The sequence below is a fragment of the Bos javanicus genome, chromosome 8, assembly GCF_032452875.1.
Source record: "Bos javanicus breed banteng chromosome 8, ARS-OSU_banteng_1.0, whole genome shotgun sequence".
Lineage (NCBI taxonomy): Eukaryota > Metazoa > Chordata > Mammalia > Artiodactyla > Bovidae > Bos > Bos javanicus.
The window spans coordinates 92009400-92030990 of NC_083875.1; the positions used below are offsets into that span (position 1 = coordinate 92009400).

General features: G+C 42.0%; 1 protein-coding gene across 1 annotated transcript in view; it reads right to left on the reverse strand.

The window, feature by feature from the left end:
* Positions 1–21591, reverse strand: part of GRIN3A (glutamate ionotropic receptor NMDA type subunit 3A) — a 207241-nt gene that overhangs the window by 25199 nt on the left and 160451 nt on the right. The window contains exon 6 of the mRNA XM_061426355.1: positions 19729–19880. Within this exon, the coding sequence (XP_061282339.1) occupies positions 19729–19880 (152 nt within the window). The remainder of the gene's footprint in view (positions 1–19728; positions 19881–21591) is intronic.

Genomic DNA, 21591 nt, shown 5'->3' on the forward strand with positions numbered 1-21591 from the left:
CTTTCTGAATCCTTCTCTCAGCACCTTAACCTTTATCTCTTGATATTTTAAAAATCTTCTCACGTCCTCACTTTTCCTCCTTCGCTTGGAAAGTGAACTCCAAGGGGGTGGGGCTGCCTTTGTATTAATCACTTCAGTATCCCCAGCACAGTGCCTGAAATGCAGTAAGTGTTTAACATATGTTGAATGACTGCGTGAACTGCAAGCAGGAGCTCCTGATGCTTATTTGCAGACCTCCTCTAAGGACTAAATGAGATAATACATCAAGGCGTTGGTGTCATATATACATCAACAGTTGATCCTTGAACAACATGGGTTTCAACCGTGTGGGTCCACTTATATGCAGATATTTTTTGATAGTAAATACTACAGTACTGCAGGGTTGGCGTTGGTTGAATACTCTGACGCAGAACCATGGATACTGAGAAAGGATACCCAGGGTTGACTATAAAATTAAGGATTTTCCACTGAACAGATGGTTGGCACCCCTAAACCCCCTGGCACTGTTCAAGGGTCAAGTGTTTTTTAAAAAATTCTCTGGGAGGAAAAGCCAGGATTGACATCCTTCTGATGCAGTGGCCACTGACCTTTTTTAGAACATTGGGTTCAGGGTCTTTGTAAGAGACTGTCCAGCTATCGCACAAAATTTCTCATATGGATCATCTACAGGCAGTAACATATTCCTGAGGAATATATACAATGCTGAATTCAGGGCACTTTTCGGGAAGATACAGGTCCCAAGACCTTGGGTCCCAAGACCTCTGTCAGCTTATTATTTCAAATACATCATCTCAAACCTACTCCTTATTTTTGTTGGGCTAGTGTCTGGAGAAGGCAATGGCATCCCACTCCAGTACTCTTGCCTGGAGAATCCCAGGGACGGTGGAGCCTGGTGGGCTGCCGTCTATGGGGTCTCACAGAGTCAGACATGACTAAAGCGACTTAGCAGCAGCAGCAGCAGCAGTGCCTGATGACTGTCCTGCAGATCACTTTGGGGAATGGCTGCAATGTGCCCTGAGAAGCTTTTGCTGTGTTTTGAGAGTATAAGAGGCCCTTAGGCTCTCTCACTCTCTCCCACCTTGCTTCAGCTGGATTTATTCCTATTTTGTTGATGATGAATCTCACCGCCATTCCCCAGATTCCTTCTTCTTTTAGGAACACATCAGTTCCTCCAAGTGCATACAAAGTATTAATACATTTGGCTCAAGAACATTCATTTTAAAGGGACTTGGGGGACTCCTAGGACCCTAAATCAAACTGGAAGAGGCAAACACTTCCTCATTTTAAAAAAGGTTGGCACCTTTTTTGTGCTTTAGTTCAGCCAAAATATCAGCCTGAAGGTAGTCATGCTGAAACTGGCACAACAAAGCCATGGAATACCTTACCATTAGGTCTACGCAGTTTAAAAGAAAAGGAGGGACTTCTCTGGTGGTCCAGTGGCTAAGACTCCACGCTCCCAAAGCAAGGGGCCAAGGTTGGATCCCAACCTGGCGTGCTGCAGTCAATGAGTGCAAACAGTCAGACACGACTTAGTGACTGAACAACAATAACAACTCTGCCCAGGAACGTTCATCTAGCACTCAGTCTGGGTCCTCCCTCCAGTGCCCAGGCCTGGCTGAAGAGGCAGGTCTCAGCTGGCGGTGCCCACAGGGCCTGGTCCCCAGACCCTGCCCAGCTGTCCTCACTGAGGGAGCTAGATCCTACATGCTGCAACTAAAGATCCTGCATGATGCAAGGAAGATTGAAGACTCTGCCTGCCACAACTAAGACCCAGTGCAGCCAAATAAATAAAATAAAATAATAGTAATAAGAAAGAAAAGTAAAGGTTTAGAGGCTGAAATATTTGATGACTGAATTATTATCTGGACTGAATTAACTAGATCTGAAAGAAGCATGGTCGAGTAGAAGGGATTTAGAGTAGTGTGTTAGGGGTGGGGCAGGTGCACAGCTGGGTGTTAGCATGAGATCACGACCTTCAGCGCAAGACCTTTAACCAGAGACCATTAGCACCTCAGCGGTGGTGGTGAGAAACCCAGCCTGGCCAACAGTCAGCTGGACCGAGATCCTTGTGTCTGTGAGTGTGGTGAGAGGCAGACTGTGGCCTTTTCCCAAAGGCATTCCAGGCCTTCTGGTCTCAGGCTGGCAGGTGAGCTGGGGGCCTGGGGACAGGCTGAGCGCTGTGTCCTGCAGAACTCTCACTATGGCCACCCACTGGGTGGGTTCAGGCCTTGAAGTGGTGGTGAACCTCTGCCCCATCCCCTGCAACCTAATGGCGGCAGCAGTCATCCTGGCTCACAGTGCTTGAGACCCATCCTCGTTTGGGAAGTCTGAGGGGCCTAAGGTCTGGCTGGGTCCTGGGCACCTGGCTTCCTCAGTGATGACAGCTGGGCAGAGTCTGGGGACCTGGCCCTGGGAGCACTGCCAGGTGAGACCTGCCTCTTCAGCAGGGCCTGGTCACTGGAGGGAGGACCTGGACTGCATGGATCAAATGCTTCTGGGCAGGTTTGTTATTGTTCAGTCACCAAATTGTGCTCCACTCTTTGTGACCCCATCGACTGCAGCACGCCAGGCTGGGTAGGGTACTGGTCTGAAAATGGACTTAGCCAGGGCTGGACCCTGAAGGATGAAAGTCAAGCCTTGGGACCTTGAGCGAGTAAAATAAGGGGTAACAATGTTACTTTGCCTGCAGCATTTAAATGTTCAAAGGCACAAGCAGCCAAGGAGACAGAATTAAATGCCTCCCCTTCCCTTTCTTGTCAGAACAGAGAGCAACATGTGCTTCTGTGGAAGTTTACAGGAACGTTGTGACCTGAAGAACAAAGGATCTGACCCTAAGAAGTTTGCAACAACTAATCACGTCCCTCCTTCACTTTTCCTAAGAGAGGGCTTTGCTGTAAACTTTCAGGGAGTTTGGGGGTTTTTAAGACATGAGTCACCTGTCTCCTTGCATGGCCTTGCAGTTACCCTTTCTCTGCTCCAAACTCTAACCTTTTGGTATTGTTTGGCCTCACTCTTCATGGGGCACACAGACTTGTGTTTGGTAAAACAGGACAATTGAATCTTAACTGTCCACTTAATAGCTGTAAGTAGCTTGGACGAGTTGTTAATGTCAGTTTTCCCAATCGTAAAATGAGGCTAATAATGTATTTCATACAGTTGTATGAGGATTAAAGCTGTTACTAGCCAATAAGATAAACAATCATTATTATTGTTATTATTACTAATTTTGTTATTGTTTACCCTGCTGGTGGAGATGAAGGCTTAAAGAAAGAATACTTGGAAGCCTGAGCACTTAAGTGTATGTATGTCCGTTTGATGAACACTTCTTTATACCGTGTACACTATGCCACTTGCTACTCTCAGTATTTTGCCAGCATTAACTCAGCTCCTCCAGGGCAGTGTTCTTTGGTGGCCGATGGCAAACTTTCCATTGCAGGCAAGCAGTGATGAACCTCACTTGTACTCCTATGGAGTCCTCACGACTTTCTCTTGAGTAATGTTCTGAAGGTCGTTCTTTAGGAAGGAGTCATTAGTGTAGGAACTCTTGAGTAAGTATTTTCCTCTATGTGGTGTGTTATTAGGAGGTAGCAAGGTGCAGTGGTGAGAGCATAGGAATTAAATAGACCAGGTTCCAGTCCCTGCTCTGCCCCATTAGCTGTGATTATTAGAGGAGCTGTTATGTCCTAGCCTAACTGTCCTCATCTGTAAAGTGGTGATAATCATCATCTGCTTTATCTGTTCTCTGTGGCTCAGATGGTAAAGAATCTGCTCACAATGCTGGAGACCTGGGTTCGATCCCTGGGTTGGGAAGATCCCCTGGAGAAGAGAAAGGCTACCCACTTCAGTATTCTGGCCTGGAGAATTCCATGGACTGTATAGTTCGTGAGGTCACAAAGATTTGGACGTGACTGAACGACTTTCATGTTCACATTCACTTATCTATTCTAAGAGTGAGAAGAGAGACTGCATATAGAAATGTTATGTAGAAGGAGAAATATTGTCCCAAGAGTTAACTAATTTAATGGTCAAACAGACAATACCAGGAAGATGGTACCACTTCCTTGAAATAATTCAGTGAGCAGTTGGAACTGCTTTACTGCCTTGTAGAGGAGATAATGTGATGTTGGATCTGAAATTTTAGTCAGTGTAAAGCTGAGTTTCCCATTGTTTCACATTTCATAAACTTTGTAGTTCAGCATTATTATGGGACTTCGTGTTATTGTTTCAATATTCTCCAGCCATTATTCTTAGTCATTTCCATGAAAAATGCTATTTGTCACTCTCTTTATCACTGTGAAGGGATGTGGATTGCTGGACATTCACTACAGTAAGCATGTTAAAAGGATTGACTGGTTGTTCTGGAAGAAATTAGGATTCTGACACCATTTCCACTTTCAATAAGCCATTTTCTTTTCCTCAAGAGTTTTCAAAAAAAGAAAAAGGAACCGGGAAGTGTTATGTGCAAATATAGCTGACGTTGGAAAATAGAAACAGAAGTAATGAGAATTGAGAATCAGGTAAAACTTCATCTTCCAAGTTAGTCAGGAGAACAGGCTTCTGAGTAATTCACATAGTTACTCTGTGAGATTTACAGGTGGAAGCCCTCACGTTTCTGTGATTTCACTGGTCAGCATCTTTAACATCTATTTGTATTGAATTGGCCACCATGTAGAATGTGGAACAATATAGCTCTAAGTTTAAAACCTTTCATGAAGGACTTCCATGGTGGTCAAGTGGTTAAGACTGTCTTCCAATGCAAGGGGTGTGGGTTCAATCCTGGGTTGGGGAACTAAGATTCCTCATGACCAAAAAACAAAACAAAAACAGATTATAGACAACAGAAACAATGTAACAAATTCAATAAAGACTTTAAAAATGGTCCTCATTAAAAAAAGAAAAGCAACTTAAAGAAAATGTTAAAACCTTTCATGAGCATCAGAGTTCTCACCTGCGACTTAGAAATAATATAGTGGTGGTGTTTCTATAGGTCTAAGTGGGAGAACATCTACTTTTTTAAAAAGCACCCCAAATAGCATATCAGAACACATTAGGGACTCAAAAGGACCCTGAGCCCCTAATTTTGTACCCTGTCTCCTTATTCTTCCCTTTCCTACTCCTTCATTTGCTTTCTCAAAGCAGAATTTTGACTCTGGATTTATCAGTTTTATCATTCTTTGATGTGACAAACCTTGTTTGAAGTTTAAATCCATTGAACAAATGTTGCAGTAACATGGATGGACCTGGAGGGTGTGTTATGCTAACTGAAATAAGTCAGAGAAAGACAAATGCAAATGTTTTCACTTATATGTGGAATCTGAAAAATAAGACAAATGAATATTATAATACAGAAACACTCACAGAGAACAAACTAGTGGTTCTGATTGAGGGAAGCGGTGGGGGAGGCGCAAGAGACGGGGAGGGAGATGAAGAGGTATGAAGGACTGTGTGTAAAATGAATAAGATATAAGGATGTAACATACAGCACAGGGAAAATATGACCAATATTTTATAATATCTTTATATGGGGTATAAACTATAAAAATAGTGAATCCCTATGTTGTAAACCTGAAACTAATATCATAAGTCAACTCTGTATTTGCTTAGTCGTTCAGTCGTGTCTGACTCTGCGACCCCGTGGACTGCAGCCCACCAGGCTACTCCACCCACAGGGATTCTCCAGGAAAGAATACTGGAGTGGGTTGCCATGCCCTTCTCCAAGGGATCTTCCCAACTTGGGATCAAATCCAGGTCTCCCACGTTGAAGGCAGATTCTTTACCATCTGAGCCACCAGGGAAGCCCAAGAATACTGGAGTGGGTAGCCTATCCCTTCTCCAGGAGATCTTCCCAACCCAGGAATCGAACTCGGTCTCCTGCATTGCGGACAGATTCTTTACCAGCTGAGCTACCAACTCTACTTCAAAAATAAAAAAATCCATTTAACACATTATATGTTGAGCACCTACTATGTGCCAGGAGATGGAGGTTTTCTGTGAACAAGAAACAATCCCCTGAGAAATCTACTCTTGAGTGTTTTGGCTTTAAGGGTGTAACACTATTTGCTCAGCCTTTTATGTTCATCATGTATAGTCAAAAGGATCAAGAGTACTATGTTGATTTTCTTCTGTAGTTCTGCGATGGTATTTAAAATGAGCTTTGGAATATATGGCTTTTTAATCATAATTTTGCTATTTAACAACTGTGTAATCTTGGGTTGAGTTACTTGTCTGAACCACTGTTTGCTCATCTGTAAAACAAGGATACAATTGCTAACTTATAGCATCATTTTCGGGATTAAATGAGATAGAATGCATAAAGTATTAGACTCTGTGCCTAGCATATAGTAGATACAAATATGGTAGATATTATAATTATTGCCTACTGGATACTAGCTTAGAAAATTCTAATTCTAATAGACTATTTGCATATATACCCATGCAGATACACTCAACTACTCCTTTGTTTTCTACACAAATATTTATTGAGCTTCTGAAATATGAAAGGCATACAGTAGTGACCTAAGGCAAATACTTTCCCACCTGTCTCTGTCCTTATGGAGATTACTATTCATAGGGAAGATGCCTATTAACCAAATTATCATGCCCATAAATGTACGGGTGAACCCGTGGTGAGCATCACAGATGAGAGGTCACACAATAGGAACTTGATTTAGTCAGAAAGATGAACAAAACCCCTCTTGTAGAAGTGATGGTTGAGCTGAAATCTCAAGGAGAAGTTAACTGGATATTTGACTAGGGATATGTGTTCCAGGAAGAAAGACCTCTGGGTGCAGACTGGGGCAGAGGAGCCAGGTAAGACAAACTTAAAGGCCACTGTGGCCAGAACACGGAGGTCAAGGGAGAGCATGATATTAGATGAAGTGAACAGATGGTCTGACCATGCCCTAGACGTTAAAGAAAGGGCAACATTTATTCAATCATTCCTTTACAGGGCATCATTTATCCAGTTATGTTTTGACATATACAACATTGGGGGCATGTAGAGATGGTCCCTACTCAGAAAAATCTACTGATTACTGAGTGAATTGAAGCATTAAAGACTGTGATTACTTACAGCACAAGATGGAAAAAGAAAGATATCATCTGAGAGGTAAGGGCAAAGAGCTGTAAGAATTGAGAGAACTGAGAAATTGTTGAGACCTTCCTAGAATTCTTGCTGGAAATGAATGAAGATTCCCCGCCCCGCCCCAAGAAGTACTGTTTGATTCTGATGAAGACAAGGGGAGCAAAATCCATGATCACAGTAGTGAGAAAGGGAGCAGTGACAGATACCATTGACTAGTTTAATGTGGCTGAAATACTTGAGCTAAATAACGGAAAGTGAGCTGGAAGGAACCAGATCAAGAGGAGTTTGGAATGTTTGGCTGAAGACATTCGGTTTTTATATGACAGGGAAGCCAGGTGAGTGACCTAATCAGAATCATAGTCTAAAAAGATCAACCTGGCATTGTGAAGGGTGAGCTGAACAAGGGGAGAGCCTGACACTTGGGAGAGCAGCCAGCAAACAATGACAACTATGCCTGTTTGTCTGGAGTATGAGAGCTGAGCAAGGATGAAAGAGCAAGGATGAAAGAGGCACAAGAGGAGAAAGGTGAAGTGTGTTCATTTGCTGGGCTTCCATGACAAGTGCCACAAACTGGGTTGTGCTTTCAACAGAAATGTATTGTCTCCCAGTTCTGAAAACCAGACATTTGAAATCAGGATGTCAGCAGGACCACATTCCATCAAACCTGTAAGATCCTTCCTTGTTTATTCCTAGCTTCTGATAGTTTGCTGGCCAACTCTGGTGTTCTCTGGCCTCAAGCCGCCATAAATCCACTGTCTGCCTTCACGGTCACGTGGTGTTCTCCCCATGTCTCAGTCTCTGCAAGCTAGTTGTCTCCGTACAGGGACGGCAGTCATGTTGGATTAAGGACCCTCTCTACTACAATATGACTATTTAATCTCCTCTTCAATGACCATATTTCCAAACCAGGCCCTCTCCTGAGGTATCAGGGGGAGGACTTCAACCTATCTTTGCTAGGGGATGGTGGGGCACAATGCAACTCATAAAATTAGGCTTGAAGTCTTACTGGATAGAAAGACAGAGGGGCAGGCAAAGATGAAACTCCAAATGTGACTGCACTGGCTTCCCTGGCTGACCTGCCCTGTGCTTGGATGTTGCAGGAAGCTACCTTTACTGTGTAATGAGATGGGGACCCTGTAAGGGCTCCAGGGCTCCTTGCCCTGCACCCCTGACAGTGCTGGCTTCTCATCCAACTCCCACAGCTATGGGAGGAAGTGTTTTCAGAGGAAACGTTGGGGCAAGTTTTCACATTACTGCTGCTGCTGCTGCTAAGTCACTTCAGTCGTGTCCGACTCTGTGCGACCCCATAGACAGCAGCCCACCAGGCTCCGCCGTCCCTGGGATTCTCCAGGCAAGAATACTGGAGTAGGATGCCATTGCCTTCTCCGTTCACATTACTAGACTTGGTTAATACTGTCTGAGAAATAAAACGCATGGTTTTCTGATATTTTGTAAAACTTCACACTATAACCACTAGATGGCAATCTTCACACATTTTCATGTTTTTTTCTTTTTTTTTCTCCCCAGAAGCAGGAAACTTCAGAACCTGGAGGTAACTATTTAGCACTTGGAATAATTAGGGAGGAGTCCTGTTTCATGTGATTCCCCCACAGATTTAAGTGTATGGAAATCTAAAACAGTGGAAGGAAGACTGTCTCTCACAATAGTCCTAATCAGCTTGAGCACTGTTCACACCTTTTAGTCACATAGTGAATAACATTTATAAATATTCATGAGCTTGTTGAATTCAACCAGAGGGAAAACAAGGACTATTAACAGTAGGTGGTCATACAACTGACGCCCAAGCAGCTCTGGTATATCAAAGAGGAGACTCTTATGCCCTGTTATCTGGTTACTTGCTCATTAGCAAGGGTCGGGTGGGGGGTGGGAACTTGCTGGAATGTTCTTACTGTATCAGAATTCAAGCTTCTGTCATTTATATTAAACCAGCGAGTCATAGAGAAGCAGCTGTAGCTTTGTGAAAACAAGCTAGAGAAACAAGACTAGAGAATTGTAGATCTCCAGCCTGCGCACCCAGCAACCCAACTTGGAATGCTTTTTAAAGAAAATAGTTATTGTTGTTTCTTTAAATATCTGTTTTAAGTTGAGGCTAATGGTTTGTGTAAGCCATCTTCATGTTTTCTCATTGAAATCTAGAAGCTGAGTTGGATAAAAGGAATAACATAAAATTGTAGGTGCTGGTTAATAAGGCACACTGCAAAACAGAAAATTCCAGAATCTTATATTTCTCAAGTTTTCCCCCCAAAGTCTTCAGTTCTATAACATGTAAATATTATATGAAAGAACATTTATGTTGGAATTATAAGATGCTTCTGCTTTTTTGGAGATGAGTCCAAAAAATAAGCATGTACTTATTATTTATCAAGTATTTTTTTCTTCTATATGCATAGTCTGTACTCAGGCACGGAGGAGGAAACATTTGTTCAGCTAGGTGAATTTGTTCTGGTAAGAGAAGGTGAGGCCTTTCTGAGGCTGGCCTCTCTTTCTTCATGTACAATTCCACCATATTATAAAAGGACACACGTACAGCTTTGTGTTTCTTTAGGTTTTCAGAAAGCGCTACCTGGATAGGTTCCATCTGACCTTATGCTTGGCTTAAATATTAAGCGTAATTACTTAGGCTATTTCAAGGGAAGCACTCAGCTGTCAAAGTGGTTCTTGACTTACACAGGTTTTCAATTTAAAGCAATCTACAGTCATTAACTCTCCCTGCCTCACCATAACTTTCATCAGGTTGAAAAGCAGACAGTGACATTTTAAATTGAAAAAGGAAGGGGCAGGGATGAGAGAGGTGCAGGAGGCTGTTGCGATGTGACCTAGTTGTTAACAGCAAAAGAGACTGAGTTAAAACTCACCGCTCCCCCACTCCTGTACTATTCCGTTTGGGTCTTTAAAGATAAACTGCAAAGAAAATTGACAGGCACTGAAGCTCCTTGATGTGACTTGTGTGATCTGTTTGGCTTTCAATGTATAGATGACTAACCCATTCCTCATCCCCACAAAAAATTAAGAGGGAAGAATGAGTCTGCTATGAGAAAGCTCCACTTTCTCAGTGAACAAATATTACTAGGTTTCACACTAGATGCTCGTTTTGGTGGTCAGGGATGGAGAGCCCATCAGTTCATTGTCCTCCGTAGGGTCCCAGAGCCAGATCTTCAGCTAGTTAGGTCAGGATTCCTCTAAATGTGCCTGCCTGAGAACCACAGCATTCTCAAAGTAGGACATGCTGCATGGCTCAGTCTTAAGGGCAATAAAAAGACTTCAGAGAAATTAAGTGATGTGCTGAAAGTCACTCAGTTGGTTCATGAGAGAGTAAGGACAACTACCATCCTGACTACCATATGATATGATAACTACCATCCATTTAGTACATACCACATGTCAGACAGTTTTGTGAACATTATCTCTGTTCCTTACACCAAGCCAAATCATCAGATCTTCTCTCCAGCTAGTAGAGGAGGAAACTCAGAGAGGTTAAGCAATTTGTGTTCATGATGTCTTTATGTACATTTTACATGGGGATATTTTGACACAGAGGTTGTTTTTATATTTGCACCTGTACAGTGCTCTTAAACCATTTACACTTCAGCTTAAAATATCACCTAATAATGAGCTTCACAAACATCCTCACTCCACCCCACTCATCCTTACTGGATGAGGTTCAGGATTGGGGGTTGCCAAGGATGGGTAAGATCAAGAATGAATTAAAGGTTTGGTTGGAGTGAGGGGGCAGGAATGGGGTGAGGGCAAGGATTGAATAAATTCAGGGATGGGGTGAGGGTCAAATTGAAGGTGAGATCATGGATGGGATGGGGCAAAGTTTCCTAATGTGCACTTTCTTTAATATTAATTTTTAAAAAAACCACTGAAAAGTGTAATTTACTTTTAGACTGTCTCAAAATTTATTTTTCCTTTTTCCTACTTTCCATAATTGAGATTTCTGGATTTCTGAAGTAGAGCTCCCTTCACTGCAATGTTCCACCTCGTGCTTAGTATGTTATTTGTTTCCTAAACATCCAACAGCAACACAAGGAGACCCGTGGAATCAGAGGCAGAAAGCCTTGTAAAAACCCAGCAAGCTATGGCTTCAGCTGAGGCTCACAGAGATTCAGTAACTTCCCCAAGGATGTGAAATTGTCTTCTCAGAGTAATGATAGAGCAAGGGTGGTCTGCTTCCTAAGACCAAGGTCATTCCAGTCCCGGTTGTCCTACCTCCTCCTCTGTAATCCGTGCAAGGAACAATCTCCCTCCCTGCAGGCTAGACCTTGGTCTGCAGGTGCAGAAGCTGCACATTCTAGGTGGTCAGGCTGCAGGCGCTTTCTTTTAGCTGGCCCCTTCCCTACCTTCACTTGCCATGAGGGGCTGTTCTAGACAGTTTTTACGTCCCAGACCCACTCTCCACCTCTCCCCATCCCAATTTGTGCCATAGGGAGGCTTATGGACTACAGTGACTGGTTTCCTTGGCTTGAGGCAGTGGTAGAAGAGGCTGGGGTGGGGGGAGCAGAGAGGAGACTAAGGTCAAGTATTTACTTCCTGGCCCTCTCTCAGCCAGGTCACTGTGGCATGTCTATGCCCCTAACCAAAGCGTCCAGCTCCTATTTTAATACCCTCTCCTGAAGTGAAAGGCAAAGAAAAAAAGGAAAAATATACACATCTGAATGCAGAATTCCAAAGAATAAAAAGGAGAGATAAGAAAGCCTTCCTAAGTGAACAATACAAAAATTTAGTTGAAAACAATAGAATGGGAAAGACTAGAGATCTCTTCAAGAAAATCAGAGATACCAGGGGAACATTTCATGCAAAGATGGGCACAATAAAGGACAGAAATGGTATGGACCTAACAGAAGCAGAAGATATATTAAGAAGAGGTGGCAAGAATACACAGAAGAACTATACAAAAAAGATCTTAGTGACCTGGAGCCGTGATGGTGTGATCACTAACCTAGAGCTAGACATCCTGGAAGTCTGGAGTGTGAAGTCAAGTAGACCTTAGTAAGCATCACTACAAACAAACCTAGTGGAGGTGATGGAATTCTAACTGAACTATTTCAAATCCTAAAAGATGATGCTGTGAAAGTGCTGCACTCAATATGCCAGCAAATTTGGAAAACTCAGCAGTGGCCACAGGACTGGAAAAGATCAGTTTTCATTCCAATCCCAATGAAAGGCAATGCCAAAGAATGTTCAAACTACTGCACAATTGCACTCATTTCACTAATAAGGTCATGCTCAAAATCCTTCAAACGAGGCTTGAACACTACATGATCCAAGAACTTCCAGATGTACAAGCTGGTTTTAGAAAAGGCAGAGGAACCAAAGGTCAAATTGCCAGCATCTGCTAGATCATCAAAAAAGCAAGAGAATTCCAGAAAAACATCTACTTCTGCTTCATTGACTATGCTAAAGACTTTGACTGTGTAGATCACAACAAACTGTGGAAAATTCTTAAAGAGATGGGAATACCAGACCGTCTTACCTGCCTTCTGAGAAACCTGTATGCAGGTCAAAAAGCAACAGTTAGAACCAGATGTGGAACAACAGACTGGTTCCAAATTGGGAAAGGAGTATGTCAAGGTTATATATTTTCATCCTGCTTACTGACATTATATGCTGAGTATATCATGTGAAATGCTTGGCTGGATGAATCACAAGATGGAATCAAGATTGTCAGGAGAAATATCAATAACCTCAGCTATGCAGATGACACCAATCTTATGGCAGAAATCAAAGAGGAAGTAAAGATCCTCTTGATGAAGGTGAAAGAGGAGAGTTAAAAAGCTGGCTTAAAACTCAACACTCAGAAAATGAAGATCATTGCATCCAGTCCCATCACTTCACAGCAAATAGATAGGGAAACAATGGAAACAGTGATAGACTTTTTTCCTTGAGCTCCAAAATCAGTGTGGATGGTGACTATAGGCATGAAATTAAAAGATGCTTACTCTTTGGAAGAAAAGCTATGACAGACATAGACAGCATATTAAAAAGCAGAGACATTACTTTTCTGACAAAGGTCCATATAGTCAAAGCTATGGTTTGTCCAGTAGCCATGTACGGATGTAAAGAAGATTGAGCACTGAAGAACTTGTGCTTTTGAACTGTGCTGTTGGAGAAGACTCTTGAGAGTCCCTTGGACTGCAAGGAGATCAAACCAGTCCATCCTAAAGGAAATCAGTCCTGAATATTCATTGGAAGGACTGATGCTGAAGCTGAAACACAAATACTTTGGCCACCTGATGCGAAGAACTGACTCATTGGAAAAGACCCTGTTGCTGGGAAAGACTGAAGACAGGAGAATGGGACGACAGAGGATGAGATAGTTGGATGGCATCACCGACTCAATGGACATGAGTTTGAGCAAACTCCTGGAGATGATGAAGGACAGAGAAACCTAACGTGCTACAGTCCATGGGGTTGCAAAGGGTCAGACATAACTGGGTGACTGAACAACAAAGGCAGCAGTGGAAGATGCCAGGACAGAAGGAGACTAAGGTCAGGTATTTACTTCCTTGCCCTCTCTCAACCAGGTCACTGTGGCATGTTTACATCCCTGACCAAAGGCTCCAGTTCCTATTTGAATGCCTTTTCCTGTGCCTCCCTGAATTCTAGGAGTGGCTCTCTCCATGTTTCCCTTTGAGCTAAGGTGTGCTTCCTTAGCTTAGGTAATGTCTCCTTCACTTTACCTGCCCTGAGATGTTGCAGTATTCCTGTTGTTTCCTTAGATCACACCTCTGTAAAGAGTTTCTTGAAAATTCTCCTCAGGCTGTTTGAGTGTGCTATCCATTCTCTGCCCAAACTGTTTCCTCTTTCTTCTTAACTATTCCCAGTTGGTAAAAGGCACATTATTCAACCCAATATTTAAAGGAGACTTATAAAAGGAGGTATCATCATAAATCTTAATAATTCCTTGAAAAGTTTTGGGAGTTCGATAAGCTGTGACCTGCTACCTTCCTTTTCCTCGTTTGTAAATAACAGATTTCATAAAACCTGGAACCCTTAAATTCAGCGACTCAAAAAAATTATATTTTTGGGGGGCTGAGTCAGAGTAAAATGAATGAAACTTAAAGTCTGCCATACTTTTTTCCTGTGGAATTGATTGACAGTGAGTCTACTGTGAGCAGAGGCACAGCTGTGCTAGGAGGATCATGAAGAAACATCTGAGGTCAATTTAAAATTCTTCTCTGAAAATTGCTGGAGTCTGATCTGCAGAATTGGACCTGCAATTTTCTAGGTGACTCTGGGGAGCAGATAAAGCCCTAGAATTAAAAAAAAAAAACAGTTTATTCTTCAGAGAGATTGCCGCTAGACAGCTCTAGGGTTGCCAAGAGATGAAGGGTGAATAGATCAAGGTTCTCACAGGGGATCATGTATTAATGTCCAACTGTGAGAAATAGGTGGAAGGAAGCATGCTAGGTGACCGTATATTGCTATTATTCATTTGCCAAATGAGGATTTTTTTTCAGAGTGAAATTGTTTAATGACTTCGTGCTAACAGACACGGACTAGGACTGTACCTGGAAAATGGGAGGTCAGAGGAATGTCCTTCTTAAGAGCACCTGTTGGGAGAGGTACCCTCCAGAACATTCCTGCTTCTGCTGTGCTGTGCTCTGCACCCCTCCCCCTGGGGGAGTGAAGGAAGAGGGATGTGTTCATTAACCAGGAGTCCCCAACCTCCAGGATTTAGTGCCTGATGATCTGAGGTGGAGCTGATGTAATAATAATAATAGGAATAAAGTGCACAATAAATGTAATGCTCTTGAATCATCCCCAAACCATCCCCCTACCTGGGTCCATGGGAAAATTGTCTCCATGAAATAGGTCCCTGGTGCCAAAAAGGTTGGGAACCACTGCATTAAACTACTACTTTATTAACTCCTTACAAAAAGTTACTGAAGAGATGAAGAAGCTGAGACTTGGGTGGGTTCATGATTTTTCCAAGGCAGGTAGATGGTACAGGCAGGTTTCAAATATGGTCTGTCTGATTTCAAATCCAGTCCTACTTTCTTCACACTAATAGCCCAGACTGTACGAGGTTTGAGGAAAAAGAGATGGCAAGGAAAGTGCTAACAAGCACGCTTCCTTCTTCTGACCTTTTCGAGAGAAAGCTAACCCTCTCCCCACCTCAAAACAGCAGGTGGAGACCCAAGGATTGAGTGAAAGAAAATACAGCAGGCAGAGGGCCTTCACAGAGGAGACCAAGCTCAGCCAATAAGCTGAATATGGATGTCATTGAATTACATTGTACCTTTAGGTTCTGTGAGGGTGACATCCTGAAATTCTGTCCTAGGTTCTTCAAGACAAACATGGTCATCAGTGCCCAAGGATATGCTCTGCTGTTTAAATGCACACAGGTGAGCATCCCTGCAAAGCAGCTTGTTACTGAACAGACCAGAATAGGCCTTACTTCAGACCACCATCTGGAGAAAGAAGTGCTCCCTGTGTGTCCTTAACATTCCCCGAGGCTGGAGGTGGCCCCCCTAACTCTACACCCACATGGATGTTATCAGAATCTTCCTTTATTTCTGTCTCTGAAGTTCCAATTAAGGGTACACTTCTCTTCCATTCTCATTCCTACCCCTCATCCCCTTCAAATTCAGCTGACCTGGAAAGCCAGCCCAGGGTTGTCTTAATAACCATAACTTGATCCTGACATCAGCCTCTTATCCAGTTGCTTCCAGCTCACTACATCCAGAGTTTCCCAAATGCCTCTCCCCTGAATTTGTTCCATTAAAAAACCATGGTTGAAAAATGATGTGGTATATTTTGCATGGATCATCTGAACAGTTCATGGCTTTTCTGATTTTTTGTTTTTCAAAACCTGTCTTCTTTTTTGTCCATATTTAATTTGGTTTTGTTTGAAATTTCTGATAAATCCATATAGCCCTGGAATGGTTATGATGAAATCTCATCATCCTTAAGGATGTAAGTTACTTTGTGGTTATCATATTTGGGTATAGGCTCACTATTTTACATGCATTGTCTGCCTTAATTTTCATGACAATCCTATGAAATAGACATTTTCACCCCAATTTGCAAAAGCTGAGGCTAGGAATGGACAAGTAACATGTTTCATATCACTTAGATGGTAGTGTTCAAACCTAGAACTGTCTCCAAAGCCCATGCTTTCAACCATTATGCTTTATGGTAAATATATTAAGCATTCTCATCTCAGGATGACATAAAGAAAGACCATGATCACTATATCAAAGCTGGGAGGGTGCTTGCAGATGATTATATCCAAATACCTCATTGTACTGATGGCTAGAAGCAGGTCGGATGGGAGAAGGTATAAAACAGGTGGTTGGTTGTCTACTTAGCATCCATTCTCCTGAATCATTCTTCCTAAGGGAACCCTGCTTTCATTTAGGTCTTCTCTATGGGACTATGTATTGCCAGGGAAGCTGCCCCCTTACTAGTCTTAGGGGATGAGTCATGGCTGGCTAATCTATCATGGTAATCTCATTCTCCTCACCATTGATTGGCTTAAAGATGGACAGATGACACAATTTTTGGCCAATGAATGTGAAGAAATCTACTGGAGAGTTTCTGGGAAGGTTTTCCCACTTCTAGAAAGAGCTGTAGGAAGATATCTAAAGATATCTATGAACCCCAGGAAATTCTCCTGATGGAAGGAGAGGAAGTATTAATACTTCTATTTACTACACCAAGTTTTTTTCCTAGGTCTTTCCATAAATGTTCTGTTATTCTCAGAACAAAATGACAAGTTATGTTTTATCAACTTCCTTGGTGGCTCAGATGGTAAAGTGTTTGCCTACAATGCGGGGGACCCATGTTCAATCCCTGAGTCAGGAAGATCTCCTGGAGAAGGAAATGGCTACCCACTGCAGTATTCTTGCCTGGAAAATCCCATGGACAGAGGAACCTGGTAGGCTACAGCTCACGGGATCGCAAGAGTCAGACATGACATAGGGACTTCACTTTCCCTTCACTTTCTTTTTTTTTTTTTTCAGGGCGGCTCTGGCCCCTGGGCCTGCTCCATGGCCCACAGCTTCAGTTTGATGGCCTCCAGCTCCTGGTCAGGCACTGGGCACTCAGCCAGGCCCTCCCTCTCCAAGAGAGACAGCAGGAAGCCGGCATCTTCCTCATTGTCTTCCTCAGCTTCCCCCGTCTCCTCCTCCTCCCCGCCAGCCCCCGGGTCCAGATGGGTCTTCTCGGCTGGGCTCCAGGCCCCCCAGCCCTGGGCCTCAGGGTCTGAGGAAGCCCTCTGGAGCCAGGCCTCAGTAGGGGGAGGGAAGAGGGTGCGGCTGAGGAAGGGCCACATGGCAGCAGGGGCAGGCCAGGCTTCCGGGCTCACTCCACGCCTCCCTTCACTTTCATATCCATTCATGAATGAAGAAACTCAGACCTAGGAATAGTTCAGTCAGTCAGTGATTAATTGGTAGAGCCAGTATGCAAGTCCTAAAGTGTATGGCTTCAAATCTATTATGTTTTGTGTTAGATATTTCACACTGGAATTAGATTTATGTTAGTGCTTATGAGTCTATGTATGTTTCCCTCTATGTGTCCAGGTGGAGTTAGGTTCTGAATCTGAAGAGCCCTGTACCCTGAGAGGCTTGTCCTGGGAGCCAGATTGCCCATCCAGTTGATGTCTTGGTCTCATGGTCCTCTGAAATGGCACAACCTAGAGATGTGCTTGTGATCAGAGAGGTGCAAATCATTCCATATTGCTGGCTTTGGGGACATGATGGGGAGGCTCCCTTCATCTTATCTAATGTTTTGCTGTCAGCTTTGATCATTTGGAGATTTTGGCTTGAATTAACCCTGGTCACAACAAGTGGTAGGAAATGCTAGGAGAGATTGGGGCAGAAGGAGAAGGGGATGACAGAGAATGAGATGGCTGGATCGCATCACTGACTCAATGGACGTGTGTTTGAGTGAACTCCAGGAGTTGGTGATGGACAGGGAGGCCTGGCGTGCTGCGACTCATGGGGTCGCAAAGAGTCAGACACGACTGAGCGACTGAACTGAAATGAACTGAACTGAAAGTGAAAATATCTCCAAATAAATATAAAAATTCTTGCCTTACAGGGTTGTAGTTAGAACCAATCAGTTAATGTCCCAAATACGTTTTTGTCACATGGTAAAAAACAGCATTCTAGTTTTCTAATTCCTTAGTTTCCTGCTTCCTTCCTTTAAATCTTTACTCAGTGACTGTCTTCTCAATAAGCTATGAGATTATAAACAGAGATAGAAGAGGGCAGCAGAGGATGAGATAGATAGCATCACTGACTCAATGGACATGAATTTGAACAAACTCCAGGAGATAATAAAGACAGAGAAGCCTAGTGTGCTGCAGTCCATGGGGTCACAAAGAGTCAGACACAACTTAGTGGCTGAACAACAACAATGATTCGGATTGCATCAGGGATTGTGGGAAGGCTCTGAAGAAGGGGGATTTCAGCTGAGAGTTTATAATGAGAAGGCACTAGCGGGGTTAATGTTGGGAGGGTAGGGGGAGGAATAGTAATTAGGAAGAAGGATGCAACAGCATGTGCCAAGACCTTAAGGAAGAAAAGTGGATTTAGGACAGAAGATCAGGGTTCTGTTTTGACAAATTAAATGTGAGATGCATGTAAGATATTCAAGTGGAGGTGTCAAACAAGAAGGTAGATACATGGTTCTAGAGCTGAGAAGAAGAGTCATTGTTGAAATACAAATTCGACAGTTGTTAGTGAAGAGAGGCTCTTGGGAGTCATTATTATCAGCTTTAGATTTTTTTTAAATGTCAGGCTGACCTTGTACTGTTTTATTTGCCTTCTCTTTTAAATACTGGAGTCTGGCTCTTATTACACCTTTTAGTCTCCTATCTTAATTATCCAATCTCTGACTCACTTTGCAGTTTTCTTTCTAATTATATCATAAAGGCAGAGTGTTATGATAGAAAGATGTATTTTCTGGTTATTTGTGTGCCTTGGGCAAATCACTTAGGATCTCTGGATATTAGCTTCCTATACATAAAATAAATGAGTTGATTGTTTTCAGTTGAAAAATATCTAAGATTATTTAAGAATTACCTGGTTATGTCTGTTTCTCTAAGCAGGATCCATCACTGGACCCCTGGGAAATTAGATCTTGAGAATATTTTGCAATCCACATCATGACCAGCAATTAACTGTTAAACCAAACACTGTTAATGTCAGTCTCAGATACTATTACTGTAATGCAGAATAGCATTTCTTCTGCATTTGTGGATATAATATGTAGGGAAAAGATAGAAATTCAGACATTTACTCATCAAAGTAGCATCACAGTTAAATCCAAGACAAACTTGTTTTACTGAAAATTCCAATTGGATAGTCATTCTTCAAGTGAAATTAGGAGTAATCTAAATATCATGGTCCCTGGAGAAGGAAATGACAGCCCACCTAGTACTCTTGCCTGGAAAATCCCATGGACACAGGAACCTGGTGGGCTATGGTCCATAGAGTTGCAAAGAGTTGTACACGACTTAGTGGCTAAACAGCAGCTGCAAATATCATGGTGAATCCTAGAAGATGTAATAGCCTAGATTATTGGCCACTGACACATATGACAGCATTTTCTAATATTCTTCAAGGTAAAGCTATACAAAGCATCAACATTATCAGCAGTTTCCCCCTTACCTCAGTGACAGCAAAACTTCTCTTGCCGCAGGGAACCACCTTATACCACTTGTCATGCAGCACGTCCATAAACCCATGTGATTTGTATTGACTGATTAGCTCGGATATATTGGAGGTAAAAGGAGAGTTGGGAGGGAGACCAATGCCGTACCCTAGAAGAAAATACAATCTCAAATGAGTGTTTTGCTTAAGAATTTCCTGAGTTGTTGCCACCACACCTGATATTGCTGTCAGACCTGGTAACAAGGACACAGTAAGCTTTCACCATCTTTCCCTCAAAAGACTCAGAAATGTCCTAGGTATGATTACCTTGGATCTGCTACTTCTCTGAGTAAAAGAGGTGAGTCCAGAAAGGAGAGAAATGATTTGTGTACTGTGTAGTAGGGGCACATTGTATTCCAAGGCTTTCTGCCCTTCCCTTCAAGATATTTTTCAGAAGCCATCTTTCAGGTCTTTACTAGGGCTAGGATTCCCTATCTACTTCTCCCAGAAACCCTCATCTGGACCTTAAAAACACAAAATTAGTTAAATTACAGTCCCTGGCCTATGAAATACTCTCATCATTGGTCATGCATAACCCTCTTTTACTTTTATTTTTAATAATAGAATGAGGCCTTGTGAATGTACAGTTTAGCATAAGTACTAAAACATCAACAAAAACTTGTCAAAAAAAAAGGACTCTGATAAAACCAAGTGTTGAAGCAAACGTAGATCAGTAAGATCACTTATTCATTGCTTGTGGGAATGCAAATTGATATACCCACTTTGGAAAACTGTTTGCTATTACTTTATATAGCTGAAGATTTATATGCTCTAAGACACAACTTTAAGTACATTCCTAAAGAACTCCTCCACAACTAGACCAGGAGATATGGTTAAGGATGTTCTTAGAGGCATTTTTTATAAGAGCAAAAATTGGAAACAACCTAAATGTTAACAAGAGAATGGGTAAATAAATGTGAAATATTTATACAATGGAATGTTATATAGTGTGAAACATACGAATGATATGGAATAATATGGATGACTCAGCAACACTAAGTAAAAAGATCAGTCTCAGAAGATTGCAGCATGAATCCATTGTGTAAACGTAAAAACATTAAAAACAAACCAGTATATTTTTAGGAATTCATATGTATGTGATAGAAGTAATATTCAGAAAAAATCAAGAAAATGATAAACAAAATATCTGGGACAACAGTTATTCAAGGCAAGAGAGGCAGGGGAAAGGATGAAGGAGGAGCTTGAAGAAGGTGTAATTTGTTGTCAGAGATTTAATTAATTAGCTTTGACTCTGTATCTTCACTTGGTCTGGGGCTTTACTTGGTTTCCAAACTGTTACTTCACTGTTAATCTCATTGACAAGCCATGTGGAAGAGCTAATTACCTACATTTTGTCTTTAACTGTTGGATTGTAGAGTTGAAAAAAGATGTATTGCTGTCAAGATGATTGAGGAAGACAAACTGAAAATATAGCTAGCTCTTTTTTTCACATGCACATACAAAAGGCTATCAAGAATATAGAGATGTACAGCAGAAACTAACACATTGTAAAGCAGTGATACTCCAATAAAAATTAGTAAAATAATTTAAAAATGAAGGCAAAGAAACCAAGAAACAAAAAACATATGCACATAACTTTATATAAATAGATAGATAGCAAGGACCTACTGTTTAGCATAGGGAACTCTACTCAATAATCTGTAATAACCTAGATGGGAAAAGAATCTGAAAAATAATAGATATATTTATTCATATAACTAAATCACTTTGCTATATACTTAAAATTAATACAACATTGTAAATCAACTATAATATAAAATAAAATTTTTTAAATGTTAAAAACATCCAAAGATACTTCAT